Source organism: Mizuhopecten yessoensis, unplaced genomic scaffold (genome assembly GCF_002113885.1).
Source record: "Mizuhopecten yessoensis strain PY_sf001 unplaced genomic scaffold, ASM211388v2 scaffold2329, whole genome shotgun sequence".
NCBI classification, from domain to species: Eukaryota; Metazoa; Mollusca; class Bivalvia; order Pectinida; family Pectinidae; genus Mizuhopecten; species Mizuhopecten yessoensis.
Genome location: NW_018404492.1, coordinates 1,424,219 through 1,441,748, shown reverse-complemented (window position 1 = coordinate 1,441,748; position 17,530 = coordinate 1,424,219). Strand labels below are relative to the sequence as shown.

The following is a 17,530-nucleotide window of genomic DNA, read 5'->3' as shown; positions in this document are numbered from 1 at the left end:
TTTAAAAATGGAAAGCCATGTGTGAATACTGCATTTGTAAATAATCAAATTTTATAAATTTTACAACATATCCTAATATCAAAAACTGGAACCTCCATTCAATACAGTAAATATTAAATATTATTATTTGAATAATTGTAACACCAAGTAGTCCTCCATCACCACTCCTACTCCAGATAACAATTAAAACTGGGCAGCACTAAAATGTCCATACACACCACCACTGTGTGCTTACCCAGTCATTGATAATCCAGAGAAGGAGTCGTTTTAAAGGAGTATTCATATAGACATGTATACATACACATTGGGACTAGAATTAACAGTTATTTCAAAGTCTGTTAGTAAACTCAATATATTTCTGAACACAGACACAAATAGCAGAATTCCTTGATGTGATCTTTGATTATTTCTTAACATCGTCATAAACTATGGTCTCCGTCACAAAGTACATACATGTACCATATTGATTTCGACAGTATACGAATTTTGCAAGCAACCACCATTTCTTATTCACCCTCTACATGAGTTAAAACCGTTCAAACAGACAAATCGCTCGCATTGGTGTCAAGTAGATAAGGTTTAGTAAATTATCGATGAGATACTGCTTGGTACAATATTTTCTTTCAAACAATCGAGTGATACCTGAAATTCTAGGGCTTTGTGTAAGTTTGTCAGCAATAAACATGTGTGTTATAGGACCATAACAATATTTGCTAAAACGTTTATTATTTATATTTACATTTTGATAGAGTAGTTACGCATTATTTTGTTATTTCGAACAGTTCTTTGAACAGCAAATTAAGAGTCGACAACAATGAAGTTAATGACGTCACAACAGAGATTGATTATGCTATGTTAAAAATAGCAAATGTTGTTATAGTCACAACATTTGCCTCATCAATGCATTGCAATGGAAGGATGCAGAGCAAACGTAAATATGGAAATATGATGATCCTGGGTTAGATCTGGAACATGTTTTAAATGCAATATTTTTTCAATGATAAAATTAGTCGAGATATTTTTGGAGAAGACGACGATCTTTTCTGGTCTTTTGTACGAGACTGTTGCATTTTTGCAGAGAAAGCTTCTGCCCCCACCTTCCAATAATATATGAGTTCCTGTAAATAACCTTTTTGTATTATACTGGTTGAAGGCTATGCCATCGTTAAATGTATAAGTTTGCATATTTCAATCAGCTTATTTTTGCAGTCATTAATACTTTATTTTGTCACAGTATATTTAATTTTTCTTTTATCTATTGTTTATTTAAAATATGTATTTCATATAACTCTTCATGTTTGGAGGAATAAAGATATGAATGAATGATAAAATTAGTCAACAAGTTCAAAGTGAAAAAGATCATACATAGATAAATTTACTAGTATGTCGGAATAGTCTTACAAAATTACAAAAACAAAATCAATGTCTATATGTTTTTTGCACAGATAAATATTTGATCTACTAATCAAGTTATATCTAATAGGAGTTAAAAGTATTATATCATAACCATCCCTTCCCAGCATCACAAATATTATATCATAACTGTCCCTTCCCAGCATCACAAATATTACATTATAACCATCCCTTCCCAGCATCTTAAATATTATATTATAACCATTCCTTCGAAATATCACAACTACATTGTATAATAACCATCCCTTCTCAACATCACAATATTATAAGCATCCCTTACCAAAATCGAATTTATTATAATCATCCCTTCCAAACATCACAAATATTATAACCCTCCCTTCCAGACATCACAAATATTATAACCATCCCTTCCAGACATCACAAATATTATAACCATCCCTTTCAAACATTACAAATATTATAACCCTCCCATCCAAACATTACAAATATTATAACCATCACTTCCAAACATCAACATATTATAACCCTCCCTTCCAGACATCACAAATGTTATAACCATCCCTTTCAAACATTACAAATATTATAACCCTCCCTTCAAAACATTACAAATATTATAACCCTCCCTTCCAGACATCACAAATATTATAACCATCCCTTTCAAACATTACAAATATTATAACCATCCCTTCCAAACATCATAAATATTTCAACCCTCGCTTCCAAACATCACAAATTTAACCACCCCTTCCAAACATCACAAATATTATAACCATCCCTTCCAAACATCACAAATTTAACCACCCCTTCCAAACATCACAAATATTATAACCCTCCCTTCCAAACATCACTAATATTATAACCATCCCTTCCAAACATCACAAATAGCATAACCATCCCTTCCAAACATCACAAATATTATAACCCTCCCTTCCAAACATCACAAATATTATAACCCTCCCTTCCAAACATCACAAATATTATAAGCATCCCTTCCAAACATCACAATATTACATATAAGCCCAATTTCTTACATGTTGTCTTTTCTTTCCAAACATATAACTGCAAAAACAATCCTTGATTATGCAATTTTACCAATTTTCTTTTTCTCATCCACATGACAAATATGTTCAACATACAGGAACATTTATGAAAACAATGAACATACATGCTACGAAACAAAACTTATACCTTAACAGATTAAATCTTTTACATGTTCAACCCAAAAAGGCAGTACAGCGAGTATTTAAAATAAATCAAAACAAAAATCTAATGGTACCCAGTCCAGTTTGGATTTACTTGGCACCAGTTTTGTTTAAAATCGCTTTTGAAGTGAAACATTCAATAATTATTTTTCATGTCCCATATCTTGATTTGGTGTCGATTGTTATATTTATATATAATATCAGCTCTCTGATATGTTCCAGAGAATTTGGACGAAATGAATTCTCTACATTCTGCAAAATATTTCACTTCAGAACCTGTCTAACTATTTCTTGATTTTTTAGTGCTGATAAAATAATCAAATTTTAACACTTATATATTCTAATCCTATTGAGGGGGGCGCATTGGCCAAGTGGTTAAGGTATCTTATATTCTGCTACCACTAGCCCTCCACCACTGGGTCGTCAGTTCGAGGCCTACATGGGGCTGTCGCTGGTACTGGCCATAGGTGAGTGGATTTTCTACGGGAAATCCGGCTTTCCTCCACCACCAAAACCTGGCTATTCCTTAAATGACCATAGCTTGTTATAGGATGTAAAACACAAACAAACAAAATACTGATGGGCACAATTATTTAAAAAAAAAAAACAATATAAGATAATATACCTTACTTTAACACATTATAACTTCTTAAATACAAATCATCTAATCGCAGATTCTGACATTGAAGCAACACATGCTTGCTCTTTAATAATAACTCATTCGCCCCTGAAATTTCACAATGGACTATTCCAACCTTTGAATTGGTAGAGTTCAAAAGTGTATTTAGGGGTGAATGAGTTAACAGCCTGAACACTACTTTCAGATTTATAGTAGCGATACATAATTTCTCCCACAACCACTATAGGTTTCCTCACTCCCACAACCACTGTAGGTTTCCTCATCCCACAACCACTGTAGGTTTCCCGACTCCCACAACCACTATAGGTTTCCTCACTCCCACAACCACTGTAGATTTCCTCACTCCCACAACCACTGTAGATTTCCTCACTCCCACAACCACTGTAGGTTTCCTCACTCCCACATCCACTGTAGGTTTCCTCACTCCCACAATCACTGTAGGTTTCCTAACTCCCACAACCACTATAGGTTTTCTCACTCCCACAATCATTAAGGGTTTCCTCATTCCGACAACCACTAATTTCATTTGATAGTACACATGTTTAGTTACCCACTAGTGGATTACACCCTGTACGTTATTTCATTGGTCAATCTTCTTATTAACAAGTAACAGAGCTTTGCGTGGTCATCTTCCATAATGACATCATAGTTCGTGATTGTTTTCCTGATCAGAATCAGAAATAATGTATTCCCAAGAGAGACATATGGTTTTCGAGATGTTGTATTTGAATTATGTAGGAGAAAAAGGTCCCCTAACTGGTGATGGTTGAATATCATGTTTATATAGGAGGCATGATAGTCTAGTGGTAGGACGCCGGGCTCGTGACCGAAGGGTTGCGGGTTCGACTCACAGCACGGGCCTGTGTTGTATCTTTGAGCAAGATACTTTACTTCGCTTGGTCCAGTCTACTCAGCTGTAAATAAGTATGTGGTTGGGCAGTGCTAGAATTGTTAGCGCCGAAATAGCAGCTCCAGCTGTATGCTCCCCAGGGAGTTGGCTGGTTGCAAAGGCCCTATAACCACTGATAATAATTTGTGAACCGCTTTGAGACGACCTACGAACTAGGTTGTGATAAAGCGGTATATAAGAACCTCGAATTATTATATAACTATCATTAGTTAATTTTATAAATGTAAAAGACACTAGGTAAACTTCGAGTCCAAACAATTTGAAAATTAACAACATGATAACCAACCACCACTCGTTGAGGAACCTCTATGTACACACATATTGTAAACAAGTTTTATCAGTTTGTTCCAATAACATTTTATGTACAATTCTGGAGAAAGGTAAATGTATGATCCACTTACACAAACTGAACACCTCATTTATTTGTAACCAATTTCATACATATGCATTTCATCTACATACTCTATCCATATATAACATATAAAAGCTCAAATAATCAACAATCAGGCACCCTGATTACTTATTATTAGAACAGTCTTTCAGAGTTAACCACCCTTTATGTCATTAAGAGCTCCACGGAGGAGTTGTAACAAAGCGTCTCTCTGGACCTGTGATCCCACAAAGCGAACAAGTTCCTCAACACCAACACTTCCCACTAGTTCTTGTACTTTTTGCACTATTCTCTTTTTTTCACTGTCACTAAGGTTTTTCATCACCACAATCAGAGCTTGGTAATTATCCGACTTCATGTAGCCAATCAGTGAACCTGAAATAGTAACAAAAGATCAAGGTTAAAAAATGCAGTGAGTGAGAATGAACTTTAAAACTCTTAGAACAAGAGCCCTAAGTAGCCTGTATCTTTCACCTGTTCATTAAAGCTGTTCCCAACTTCACAGTTTGACCTTCAAAGAGGGTAAATGTTTAAAAAAGAAATTCATAACTTTTTATCACTAGTTCCTCTACCCTCACCAAAACCCGAACATTACTTACCAGTCATTCTATATACTGCGCCCTACAGTCCTTTTACTTACAAGCCAGTCCCCCCACAGGTGCCCCAACAGTATTTTTACTTAAAAGCCAGTCACCCCTACAAGTGTACCAGCAGTCCTATCACTTGCGAGCCAGTCCCCCCACAAGTGCCCCAGCAGTCCTATTACTTACCCGCCAGTCCCCCCACAAGTGCCCCAGCGGTCCTATTACTTCCCAGCCAGTCCCCCCATAAGGGCCCCAGCAGTCCTATTCCTTCCCAGCCAGTCTCCCCACAAGTGCCCCAGCAGTCCCATTACTTCCCAGCCAGTCTCCCCACAAGTGCCCCAGCACTCCTATTTCTTCCCAGCCAGTCCCCCCACAAGTCCCCCAGCAGTCCTATTACTACCCAGCCAGTCCCCCCACAAGGGCCCCAGCAGTCCTATTACTACCCAGCCAGTCCCCCCATAAGTCCCCCAGCAGTCCTATTACTACCCAGCCAGTCCCCCCACAAGTGCCCCAGCAGGTCCCAATAAGACTCCACCCATTGCTGTACCTCCTGCACCCCATGCCATCTGCTGGAAAATTCCTGAGAATTTAGAAAAAAAACATTAAATAAAGAAAAACATGATACAGTATGTAGAATAATGTATGTCCTTCTTATTTTTTTCATATATAAAAGCCCTAAAGCAAAAATTAAATGCATTGACACATCACACAAATTCTATTTTATAGATGCTGTAAATGTAAAATGTATATGTAATTATACAAATCATTCACATTACCTATCCTCATAAACTATTATTGATATTTAAATTCACAGTCATCAACATCAGGCATTATACCTTTTGCACTCTTTTTCATTTCCGGATTGGTCTCCAAAATTTCAATAAGGTGCCCATAATAGGGTATAAAGGCTGCACCAAGAAATTCTGCCATGTGGACTGTCGAGCAGTGTGATTCTTCCTGGAAAAAGTGATTGTTTTATCTATAATCATGGAAACAAATAAGAAGTCAACCTCAAATTATATTGTATAGTCAGGGAATAGGATTATATACAAGTTTCTGGTAAAGCATATTAAAACTCAAAATTTTGCAATAGGTTGTTAATCATGAAATCCAATTTTGTTTCCCCAGTTATACCATTATCTAATTCTTACACACTATATACCTTCACATTGGTTGATGAATCATGTCAGGCAAAGGATACAAAGAATACAAATCATATAAGTGAAATGATTCCCTAACCACAACCAGACAGATGTCTACTGATTCCTGTCATCAACCTGTCAAAGTATCAAATCTTTGTGTCGGTGTTGGAGAAAAACTAATACTAGGAATATTGTATGGTGGTTTGTATGCTAGGCCTGTATGACTCATGGCCAGTTAATCTTTTTCGATTTTACGTGTATTTCACTGTTGCTTTATTACTTCATAATATTTTCAGTTTTTAATTCATTTTTGTTCATTAACTGACAAATACAGTCAATAGTTGTTCTAACACAGTTAAATGTATATTGTATCTGTATAATCTGGGGTCTGGGCCTTGGAGTAGGCCTACCTATTGTGACCGAGTTTCATCAGATTTACTTATATCATCTAAAATTACACTTACTAATTAACAAGCTATGGTAATCAAAACATTATCATATAAAGTGATAATTGCTGAACTTGTAACAAAGGCGAATGTTTCTTTTCTACTTACTGACTGTTCCTAGCACATGCGTGTTGTCGAAGTGACCAGTGTGTACTGTAGCCAAAGTGAAAGTATGTTAGGGGAGGTAACCCGATCGATACACCGGTGCCTCGCTTTGCAAAAGTAGCCCAGTTTAAAGTTCCGGGTATAGCTACATTATGCATACACGAAAACATTTTTTTTTTTTTTACACCTTTGACGAATTAATATTTGTTTGATCTTCATGTATTTTTGTTTCATATGAAATTATTGAAACGGGTTTAATTTCATTTCATAACTGTCAACATTTTAAAAGTGATGTCTTTATGTATTTTATTCCTCGTGACTAACAATTAAGGCCTCTCGATATACAATATAACCTGTGAGCATTCTGGCAATCCACAGAGTGCCATCTAAACATGTCCATAGGCAACTTAGTAAATTATAAGTTCAGTTTATTTCTGGTTCAGGACTATTACAGTCCTCTATACCTCACTCTAAAAAAATAAAAATAAAATGCATTTGTCAAATATTTCTTTCCGGTTTTATTATAAATTAATTAAATGATTAAAACGTATTGCAGTAACGTAAGGAATACATTGTTGAGACTAGCGAGTAATTATGTTTTATGTGTACCGCAGCAAACGACGCGCTTCCCCAAAAAATCGACCCGATCACCATGCAGTAAATACTTTGAAAATGTGTATTGACAAATTAATGTTGGGCGTATAGCCGAATAAAGAAAAGACATTTAGAATAAATGTTGCATATTTAAGTATGTTTTCAGAATAAATCTGTTTTAAAAATGATTTTATTCAGAATTTACACCCAGTTCTATAGTAGATCTTTCTCTAAAACCGGGACAGAAATGAAGACAATATTATGTCTATCGCAAAACGAAGCATGGCGAGTTAATTACAAATACATATATAAAATAATGCAAATATATTAACATTTGTTGAATTCAAATATAACATTTAGAAACTAGATATAAAATTATTGAATATTGCAACGTTTTACGCGCCATAAAGCGAGGGGATTATTTTGGGATTTATTGATGTATCTTAGTTTGTTATAAGATTAAAATAAAATCGCATCACAGTAAAAGTTTTCTGTATCTTACATGTAAAATTAATACAAATTATATAGAATCATTTGTTTAAATGTCTTATATGTATGAGATTGGATAAGAGTGAATAATTTAATGTATGGATGTATAATGAAAAATAAAATGAACACGAAAACAAACATTTTGTTATTTTTCTAATGGCTTGCTATTGGAAGTTCCATTAAAACATAAAACATATTTATTTATATTCAAACGATCGGCATTGAGAAATAGTAAGCAATTGTAACAATATCCTAATAAACAAAGGAAATTTAATTTGAAAGTTTTACTTATAAACGGGATTTCTTGTTAAAGATGTTTGTCAACCATCACTGTACATTTATAATGAAACACATGTATAACGATAAAAGTTATACCAAGGTTCTGACCAGGCATCTACTGAACTGCAATCAAATGATCTTCCACTGAGCTATATCCCTTAATTGTTTGTTTACCCAAATATTTCTCAATATGCCTTCCTGTTATGCAACCCGAGGAAGGAAGAGTTACTTCCCTTCCGTTATAAAATATTTACCTGATGTATATGAAATTTCGCAAGCTACACATGATATATCATTTCTAAATACATTACAATCTAAAAAATACAAAATAACAAAAGAAAAAGACGAACTGAAGCAGAATTTAAAGTCTATATCTTTACTGAGTTTCGCGATACGTTTTAAATTGGCTTGTTAATATGCCCTAGCTGTCTAACTGCAAGCAAATGCCCGGGGACCTGATAATTTGTTACAGCCAAATTTGGACATAAATTGAGGTGTTCTGAGTAAGTGGAGGTGAAGATAATTTTTCGGTAAAAATGCCCCTTCCCCCCACTCCCTGATAATTATGATATATACGATACATTGGATGTGGGATTTGTACCCAAAATTGATATAAACCCCTAAAATGTGTAAAAGTAAAATTACTCTGAATACCTCAATTTAGGTCAAAATTTGGCTGTAACAAATTCTGTGATCAAATGCTCTACCAAGGAAATAACCCTGTTCACTGTTAAGTCATTAATTTCTCAGGTAATAGCATAGCCGCCTTGTAACCATGTTACTACTGCGTCACGATGCGTTACTTTCTTTATACTGTGTACCAAGATGTAAAATATTACCATATTTTAAGAAAGGTATACTTTACAAGTAACAGTTACTATAAATATCATATCACTATCTAAGAAATATCTCTTTGATACAGACAAGACATGAAGACTGCGTACAACAAAAAGTAATGAAAATTAACCAAAATACAGCGAATAACATTTTGTTCCTTTTCTGATTGTATATTCATCTTCATCATCGTTTTAGCAAACACAAAAAATAATTTAAGAGTATATCGTGTGAGCTAACACATGTACCGTAAATAGAACTGGGGAAATTTTAAGTACTGTACAGACACTTGTTTCCTTAGATTGTCTATAGTGTAATCCAGCTGAGAAGGGGTACATGATAAGGCCACGTGTTATATTAATAAAACCAACCGTACTGGAGCTTGATCAACAGATGTGCTGGATTACATACCTTTAGGGATATATTGCTGGGTTTCCCGTGGACTGTTTTAAGTTAAAACGTATGCGGGGATATAGCTCAGTGGTAGAGCATTCGACTGCAGATCGAGAGGTCCCTGGTTCGAACCCGGGTGTCCCCTATTTTTTTCCCTCCCCCCGCCCCCAATCTTGATAAAAAGGAATTCAAAAGAACTAAGGTTGTAATGTCTGACGAAGCATGACCAGTCTGCTAAAACTGACCCTAATCGCTATGTAGAAAGTCTATGTGTTACAACCAGTACGTCTTAATGCTCTATCACATTCCTCAGACAAGTGACAAGTGAAGAAAGAGTATGAACACAAATGTGTAAAATATTGTTGGCAATATCAAATTGACATCGATTCGGATACGCTATAAGCGTATGTGTACGAACTGACGGATCAAACCGACAGTTTGATTCGGCTACGATTTGTCAAATGGGTAATACCTACCCGGGCATAGATGTGCGAGATGCTATTAGCCCCTCGTCTCCCAAATGGCTTTTATTATATGCGGCTTTTTTGGATTATCCAAGTCATTAACATTATTTTGCTGAAGGGCATCGTCTGTGATTAACGATTTATTGAGCAGAGACTTCCACTGCTTCCTTTTAGATCGGGTGGATTTCTTTTCCTCGTTGGTTTTCTGTCTGATTTGGCCCCCAAATTGTCTTCCAGTTTCTTCGATATACATATAGAATGCGTCACAGTTCGTGTGCCCGATTTTGCTCATGCATTCTACTAGGCTTTCTTTAAGTGTTCTATCCTTAGGGTGTACAAGGTTATTAGATATATTGCGAAGCGTCTTGACGGGATTCATGGTTACTGCTGTGTCATGGCCGCGATATACATGTATCATCTGGATGGTTTCGGATATTACTGTTATATATGGATTGACGACCTGATCTTTCATTGCGTTCTTATCAGTAAATGACCCTTTCTGTTCTTTGACAATGGCAATGACAATTGTTTTATTCTCATAAACAATACAGTGTAGAGAATACATATATATATACAAATGGGTGACAATAATACATGGTGGAACAGGATGGACATTAGTATTGTGAATTGATTATGCCATTACTATCGGCAATAAATTTAACCAATGATGTCAATTCATGTTGTGTTACATAATTGAATACAAAATGTGTTTGGTCTTTCATAATAATATCTGGACATACGTTTTCGCCTACTATTGAGAATTGGTTAATGTGTAAATGTAAACAAATAATGAAATTCGTCGCCAATTTCTCTTAAATAACATAAATTACATAATCTATTTTCACGGGGTATATTGGACCACCTACCACTTTTAATTGGTAACTTAATATTATATGTTCTGAATTTACAATACGCTTTGGCTATATGGGTCTTTTTCTATAGACCAATACCTTTACAGGTCAGTTCTCTTTCTGTACATGTAGAATATCTAGGAAGGGTATCGCGACGTAGATGTTTTCTCACACATGAGTTTCATGCATTGTTGCATCTATGTTGTTGATATAAATGGTCAAAGCCCTCCGTACGTATCGTTCTAGTCATTGAAACGTCAGACGTAAACACTTACTGTTTATGAAATTTCCTACTATGTTTAGAACGAAATGACCATAATCGCAGGCTAGGTCGCCTGGCTATGGTCAACTTTCTACTGCGGTTTTTAAACACGGGATTTGTGGCCCAAATCTGCCGGCAACGATTGTGGGAGTAAAACATGTAGGTTGGAGTAAATACTTATACTTATATGTCTAAAAATTCATTTCTCACTACCCTGAATACGTGCATCACAACTCGACACAATATGGACGATCTGGAAGCCGGAAGCAATTGGGATTGATGGATACATTTTGATGTACAAAAGATGGCTGTCGATGCCCTTCACTCAAATTTAACGTCTCGAGTGTGTAGAATTGGAACATGCCATGTAGCCAATTGAGTGAAAAATGAATTTACATACAGGAAGGTACAGACATACCTTTAGGTGAAAATTGGTAAGCATATGTTTAGTGTGGAGCGCGTGAAAGTATTGGTTTATAATACCACTCGTCAACATTGTGTGGATATTGAAGCACACATCGTTTTGTTTCAGTTTCTATGGTGGCATATTTCTGCCATCCACTTGCGACTTACGAGTTACGTATGTCGACATAATTATTGAAAGATGTCGACATAATCTGAGAATATGTCGACATAATCTGAGAAGATGTCGACATAACTTTTAAATTATGTCGACATATTATCACATTTGCCGAGATAATTTTGCCGAGATAATTATCTCGTAAGTGGGTAACTCGGCTTTTTATCGTGTTAATGCTCGGGTGTGACATCGACTTGCCACTTACGACTTGCCACTTACGACTTATTTATGTCGACATCCTAGTAGATTATTGCCGACTTACCAAAACGAGGCTTGTGCACGAGGACCGCGAAGGTGGGCTGATGGTGACTGAACAGTGGTGACTATACTGGTGAGTAACTTGGTAAAATCAATGTAAATATGGGAAATCAAAGATATGGATATTACAGTAGGTTACTATGATGTACAGAGTTTATCAATCAAAGAGGGATTTTACATAAATAAGTCGTAAGTGGCAAGTCGTAAGTCGATGTCACACCCGAGCATTAACACGATAAAAAGCCGAGTTACCCACTTACGAGATAATTATCTCGGCAAAATTATCTCGGCAAATGTGATAATATGTCGACATAATTTAAAAGTTATGTCGACATCTTCTCAGATTATGTCGACATCTTCTCAGATTATGTCGACATCTTTCAATAATTATGTCGACATACGTAACTCGTAAGTCGCAAGTGGATGGCAGAAATATGCCACCGTAAGTTTCTTTGGAAATTGTGAAAGAAATATTAAATTGATTTTCAAAATCCATACACCATTTTACAACACTCATAGAGTCGTCACAAAGTATTTAGAGTAATTTATAAAATATGCAAAATTAAAAATATGTTTCCGCGTACGATTACTTAAAAAACGGACCCAAACGACATTTCACCTTGAACAACGTTAGAATTATTCATAAATCGATAAAGTAGCCCAATGATCAGTGACTCGGATAGCAGCGTGTATGATATCAGACTCAATTTCTTGTTACGCATACATGTACATGTATTATTAGGCAGTGATGCTAAAATATGAGTATTTTATAGATTTGTACAACACACAATTTAGACCACAGCAAGCAATATAAAAGTGTTACATGTGTAGTCGAATTAAAAAACATTCCCTTAAAAAACTTAAAAAATGGATAATTAACAATTATCTATGTAAAATAAATTTGAGTCTACTTTTCGTTGCTAGAAACGGCAGCTACTAGTAATTGAGTTATTTGAAATTGACAATGTAGTTACATCGACCTCAATACCATTGATCCTGGTTCTTTAGCGATTTCTTCAACATGTAGGCAAGAAATTCATATAAATCAGTACAATCTATTTGCAAAGTTCGTATAAGGTTGAAATCTCCCATGCACAATTGTGCTGGTTGAGGTTTAAACACGTCCTGGATGTAAGTTTTACAATAGAACTAACACTGATATAAGCATCAATCATGCTACATTGTAAAACAGGCATGTAAGGAAGGTCGTTGGATAGGGTCACAAAGCATTATGATTCATTGTACAGTTCAATACACATATTGAGTTATACAGAGGAACGAATCATAAAATGTGCACGTTTTACAAAAATATCCCACCATTATTTGTATGCAGGTATCAATTAATATTTTATATTTACATGCAAATTCTTTATTATCGACTTTGCATTATATTTAATAATTTAGGAAGTTAAAGTAAACACGTGTTTATCTGAATTAATTCATTGTAATTGAATTCTTACTACCATACAATATTTAGGGCCTTGTTCAGCCTTAAACATTAAAGTGTTTGCAATAAACAATATATATCCGCATGTCGATTGTAATGAAAACCGTCGATCAGTTTTCTTATGTCTCATATGGCTTTGAGATAGTTAGAGCAGGTTGTATCTTGGCTCACCTTTTCTAAACAAGGCAACAGATGTGTCGGTGTATTATGGCTATACATATATAATAGTGGTTCACTTTGCCGATTACATTGTGCGGGGATATAGCTCAGTGGTAGAGCATTCGACTGCAGATCGAGAGGTCCCTGGTTCGAACCCGGGTGTCCCCTAAATTTTTCCCCTCTTTTGTTTACCAATCTTAATAAAACTAATAAAATAAGAAGTAAAGATATCATGTGGACCAGTCCACTAAAACTGACCCTAATCGCATTGTAGAAAGGTCATGTATTACAACCAGTTAGACTTCACGTGTGACGTTTCAGTGACTACCACGGTACGTACATCTTCGTGTACACTAAGTTGTTATATATGTACGATATGGCGTATCCATATGGCACTTGTTTAGATTACTCCAGTCATTTAAAATGATTTTGCTGCAGGGCATGGATTTATTGATCTGGGACTACGACTGCTGCCTTCCCGATTAGGTGAATTTCTTTACCTCTTGGGTTTTATGTACACTAAGTTGTTATACATGTAAGATATGACGAATCAAACAGACAACTCGATTGTGCTACGCTTTGTTTACTGGGTCATACCTGGTCATAAATGTGCGAGAGACAATGCAACGAGCCCCTCGTCTCGGTTCAGAACTGGCTCATTGCGGCGTATCCATATGGCACTTGTTTAGATTACTCCAGTCATTTAAAATGATTTTGCTGCAGGGTATGGATTTATTGATCTGGGATAACGACTGCTGCCTTCCGGTTAGGTGAATTTCTTTCCCTCTCGGGTTTCCGTATTGTCAGGTTTTCACTAGGTTCGAGCGTCTTGACGGGCTTCATGACTGTCCCTTTGCCATGGCCGCGATGTATCCTCTTGATGCTTTCGGATATTCCTTTTATATACGGAATGGCGACTTGACCTTTCATTTTGTTCATATCCTTATGTGGTCTTTTTTTCTCATTTCCCTTGCTTTGACACTGTTTTGTACCCTTTTGAGGACACATTCCGGTTATCCACATGTTTTCCTTGCCCCAGCGATGTGGTTTTGCTCTTGTATTTGCCCTGTTGTTCTGTGAAAGTAGTATCACATTCGTTGAGCAACGTATGCACTACGCCCAACTTCCTATGTATATGATGGTGGGATTTGAAGTTGAGATATTGGTCCGTATGGGCACGGAATTATATTGCTATCTAAGTTCGTGGTATGGGTCTTTTCTCTATAAGCCAATACCTGTACGGTCACGTCATCTTTCAGTACAAGTGTACTGTTTAGGAAGGGCATTGTGTCGTGGATGTTTACCTCACACGTGAATTTCATGCTGTTTGTGGCATTTATGTTGTTGATATGACTGGTCAAATCTTTCCATACATGTTTTACTAATTTGTGTACAACCGCTTCACAGTCATTGGTCATTTGTCTGACACGGTACGTACCGTACAAGTCACATGCAAACATTTTCTGGTTGTTATAGTTACCTCCCTATTATTCATACATACAAGCCAACACGAAGAAAATGTTTTGAACGAAATGACCTTAATCGCAGGCTCCAAAATTCTGACAGGTCGCCTGGGTATAGTCAACTGTCTATTGCTTTTTAAAATAAGGGATTTGTCGCCCAAATCTGGAGACAACGGTTGTTAGAGTTTTACACGTAGATTTGAGAAATTATTTATACCTGTATTTCAGTTATTTATGATTGGTCGATACGCTTTGATGTACAAAAGATGAATGTCGATGTCAACAGCCGGCTACAGCACTCCACTCAAATTAAACGATTCAGCATCTCGAACGTGTCGAATCGGGACATGACATGTAGTCAAGTGAGTGATAAAGAATTTACTGACATAAACGTACAAATATACATTTAGGTGAAAAGAGGTAATAGAATATTTAAAACAATTTCTTAACTACGGAAACATTAAAAAATATTTTTGTCTTTACGGCTACTAAAAGAACGTGTCCATACGTCATTTTTTACCTCGAGCAACGATACATTTGTTCATATCATGGATGAAGTAGCCACATGGCAAGTGGCTCAGCTTGCCCCGTGTATGATATCATATTCAAATGATTGCTGAAAGATAGAAAACTGTATTTGACACTAAAATATGAATATTATTTAGATTCGTACAGCACACAATTTAAAGCACAGCAGGCAATATAAAAGTGTTACAAATGAAGTCGAAATATAAAACATTCTTTTAAAATAACTTTGAAAAGTAAAATAAAAAACGATCTATGTCAACTTTATTTTACCAGAAAAAAAATTCAACATGAAAACAAAACATTCATATCAATCAGTACTATATATTTGCAAAGTTCGTGTAAGGTTGAATTCTCCCATGGACAATTGTGCTGGTTGAGGTTTAAACACGGGCCTGGATGTAAGTTTTACAATAGAATTAACACTGATACATTTTTGTATAATCATCACTCATGAAACATTGTAAAACAGGCATATAAGGAAGGTCGTTGGATAGGGTCACAAAGCATTATAATTCACTGTACAGTTTTAACTTACACAAGGGCATCGTGACCAATACACATATTGAGAAGTTATATAGAGGAACGAATCATAAAATGTGCAAGTTTTACAAAAATATCCCACCATTATTTTTATCAATTAATATTTTATTTGTACATTCAAATTCTTTATTATCGACTTCGTACATTGTATTATATTTAATAACTTAAGTTAGTTAAAGTTAAACACATTAAACACATGCATGTATACCTGATTTACATACATTGTAATATAACTTTTTAAGATCCACATACATGTGTTATCATGGAGTTAAATTTGAATGTGACCATGCAATATTTAGGGTATTGTTCAACCTTAAACATTAAAGTGTTTGATATAAACAATATATATCCGCAAGTCGATTGTAAAGAAATCCGTCGATCAGCATTAAAAATACCTCAATCCCGAGTTTTACCACATGTCTCATGGCTTTAGAGATATTTAGAGCAGGTTGCATCTATTGATCTTATATAGAATTACCATCTTGGCTGACCTTTCGTTAACAAAGTAACAGGTGTGTCGGTGTATTATGGATAAAAATAGTGGTTCACTTAGCCAATAACTGTTGTGCGGGGATATAGCTCAGTGGTAGAGCATTCGACTGCAGATCGAGAGGTCCCTGGTTCGAACCCGGGTGTCCCCTAATTTTTTTATTCATTTTTCAAGAACAGCTAAATTGCCATTGATGATATCTTAACAATATCTCGTTTTAATCATTGGTAATGATTTATTAGGCTAAGGGGATACATGTATATCTTCATTCTTTTGTAATCTTTATACAAACTTTTAAATATTCACATAATTATGAAAAATGTGTACCGGGGTACACGAAGAAAACCCACGTGTTTAGGCTGGTGATCCCACACCTTTTCATGTCCGATCGGAAAATTTAAACGTCTCTCTCGGTTATGTGCATGTGTGATCGGGTGGTGCAGTGGATAGTGCACTCGTCTTTTGCTATAATACATTCTTTTATACCTTTTACAAACACACACACACACACGCACACACACACACACACACACACACACACACACACACACACACTTTAAGATTAATGAGAGTGGCAATGATATATTTTTTATATGTTTTTCCTTTTTTATGTTGATGGTACGAATATATTTACCACTAACAATTTTAGTAATTAGAACTAGAACAGGATATAAACATTGAGCACAAATTCCTGCTAGAGCATGACAACGATTATTTTAAAATTCCATTGTTAACATGAATGATAGGCATTAGGAAAATGTTTTGTCATGAAAACATGTATGGGTTGGTTAATGACATTTGATATCATAAAAAGACAATTGTTAATATGTATTCTTATCATGATAATACTGTATGTTTATATAAGTTTCAATAAAACATTTTGGGTCAGTCTCTGGCCTGTTCCCACTTGATTGGGAGAACTAACATGTCGTCGCGGTGCTTTTGTTCTACCTGGCAGGATCACAGCAAATACTATTTCACATAAATGATAAGGGCAAGTTATTATACATGTATATTAGTGACGTTTTGTATCATAAATCAACCGGGGGAAATACGCCACCATATTTCGATAATGATAATGTACCTACCGATGCCTACAAAATGT

The 17,530-nt window shown here is 35.6% G+C and overlaps 1 protein-coding gene and 3 non-coding genes across 4 annotated transcripts; 3 read left to right on the top strand and 1 right to left on the bottom strand.

Moving 5' to 3' along the window:
* Positions 1-4,280: 4,280 nt before the first annotated feature.
* LOC110445536 lies at positions 4,281-6,885 on the bottom strand. Its single transcript, XM_021490199.1, has 4 exons — positions 6,798-6,885; positions 5,938-6,058; positions 5,588-5,681; positions 4,281-4,891 (listed from the first exon to the last, which is right to left on the bottom strand). Exons 2-4 carry the CDS (start codon positions 6,029-6,031, stop codon positions 4,672-4,674), a joined length of 408 nt encoding a protein of 135 aa, XP_021345874.1. The 5' UTR covers positions 6,032-6,058; positions 6,798-6,885; the 3' UTR covers positions 4,281-4,671.
* A 2,571-nt stretch (positions 6,886-9,456) lies between these two features.
* On the top strand, positions 9,457-9,528 carry Trnac-gca. The gene has a single exon. It is a non-coding gene; the product is annotated as a tRNA-Cys (tRNA).
* A 3,972-nt stretch (positions 9,529-13,500) lies between these two features.
* Positions 13,501-13,572, top strand: Trnac-gca. Its single transcript has one exon. It is a non-coding gene; the product is annotated as a tRNA-Cys (tRNA).
* Positions 13,573-16,504: 2,932 nt separating this feature from the next.
* Trnac-gca lies at positions 16,505-16,576 on the top strand. The gene has a single exon. It is a non-coding gene; the product is annotated as a tRNA-Cys (tRNA).
* The last annotated feature ends 954 nt before the right edge of the window (positions 16,577-17,530 follow it).

What these genes read in the sequence shown, in the direction of transcription:
- LOC110445536 (XM_021490199.1), bottom strand. Translation starts at nt 6,031, where the DNA reads ATGGCAGAATTTCTTGGTGCAGCCTTTATACCCTATTATGGGCACCTT. An exon ending in AATGAAAAAGAGTGCAAAAG is followed by an intron (nt 5,682 to 5,937) that starts GTATAATGCCTG and finishes CTAAATTCTCAG; the next exon opens with GAATTTTCCAGCAGATGGCA. An exon ending in CTTGTGGGGGGACTGGCTGG is followed by an intron (nt 4,892 to 5,587) that starts GTAGTAATAGGA and finishes TACTATTTCAGG; the next exon opens with TTCACTGATTGGCTACATGA.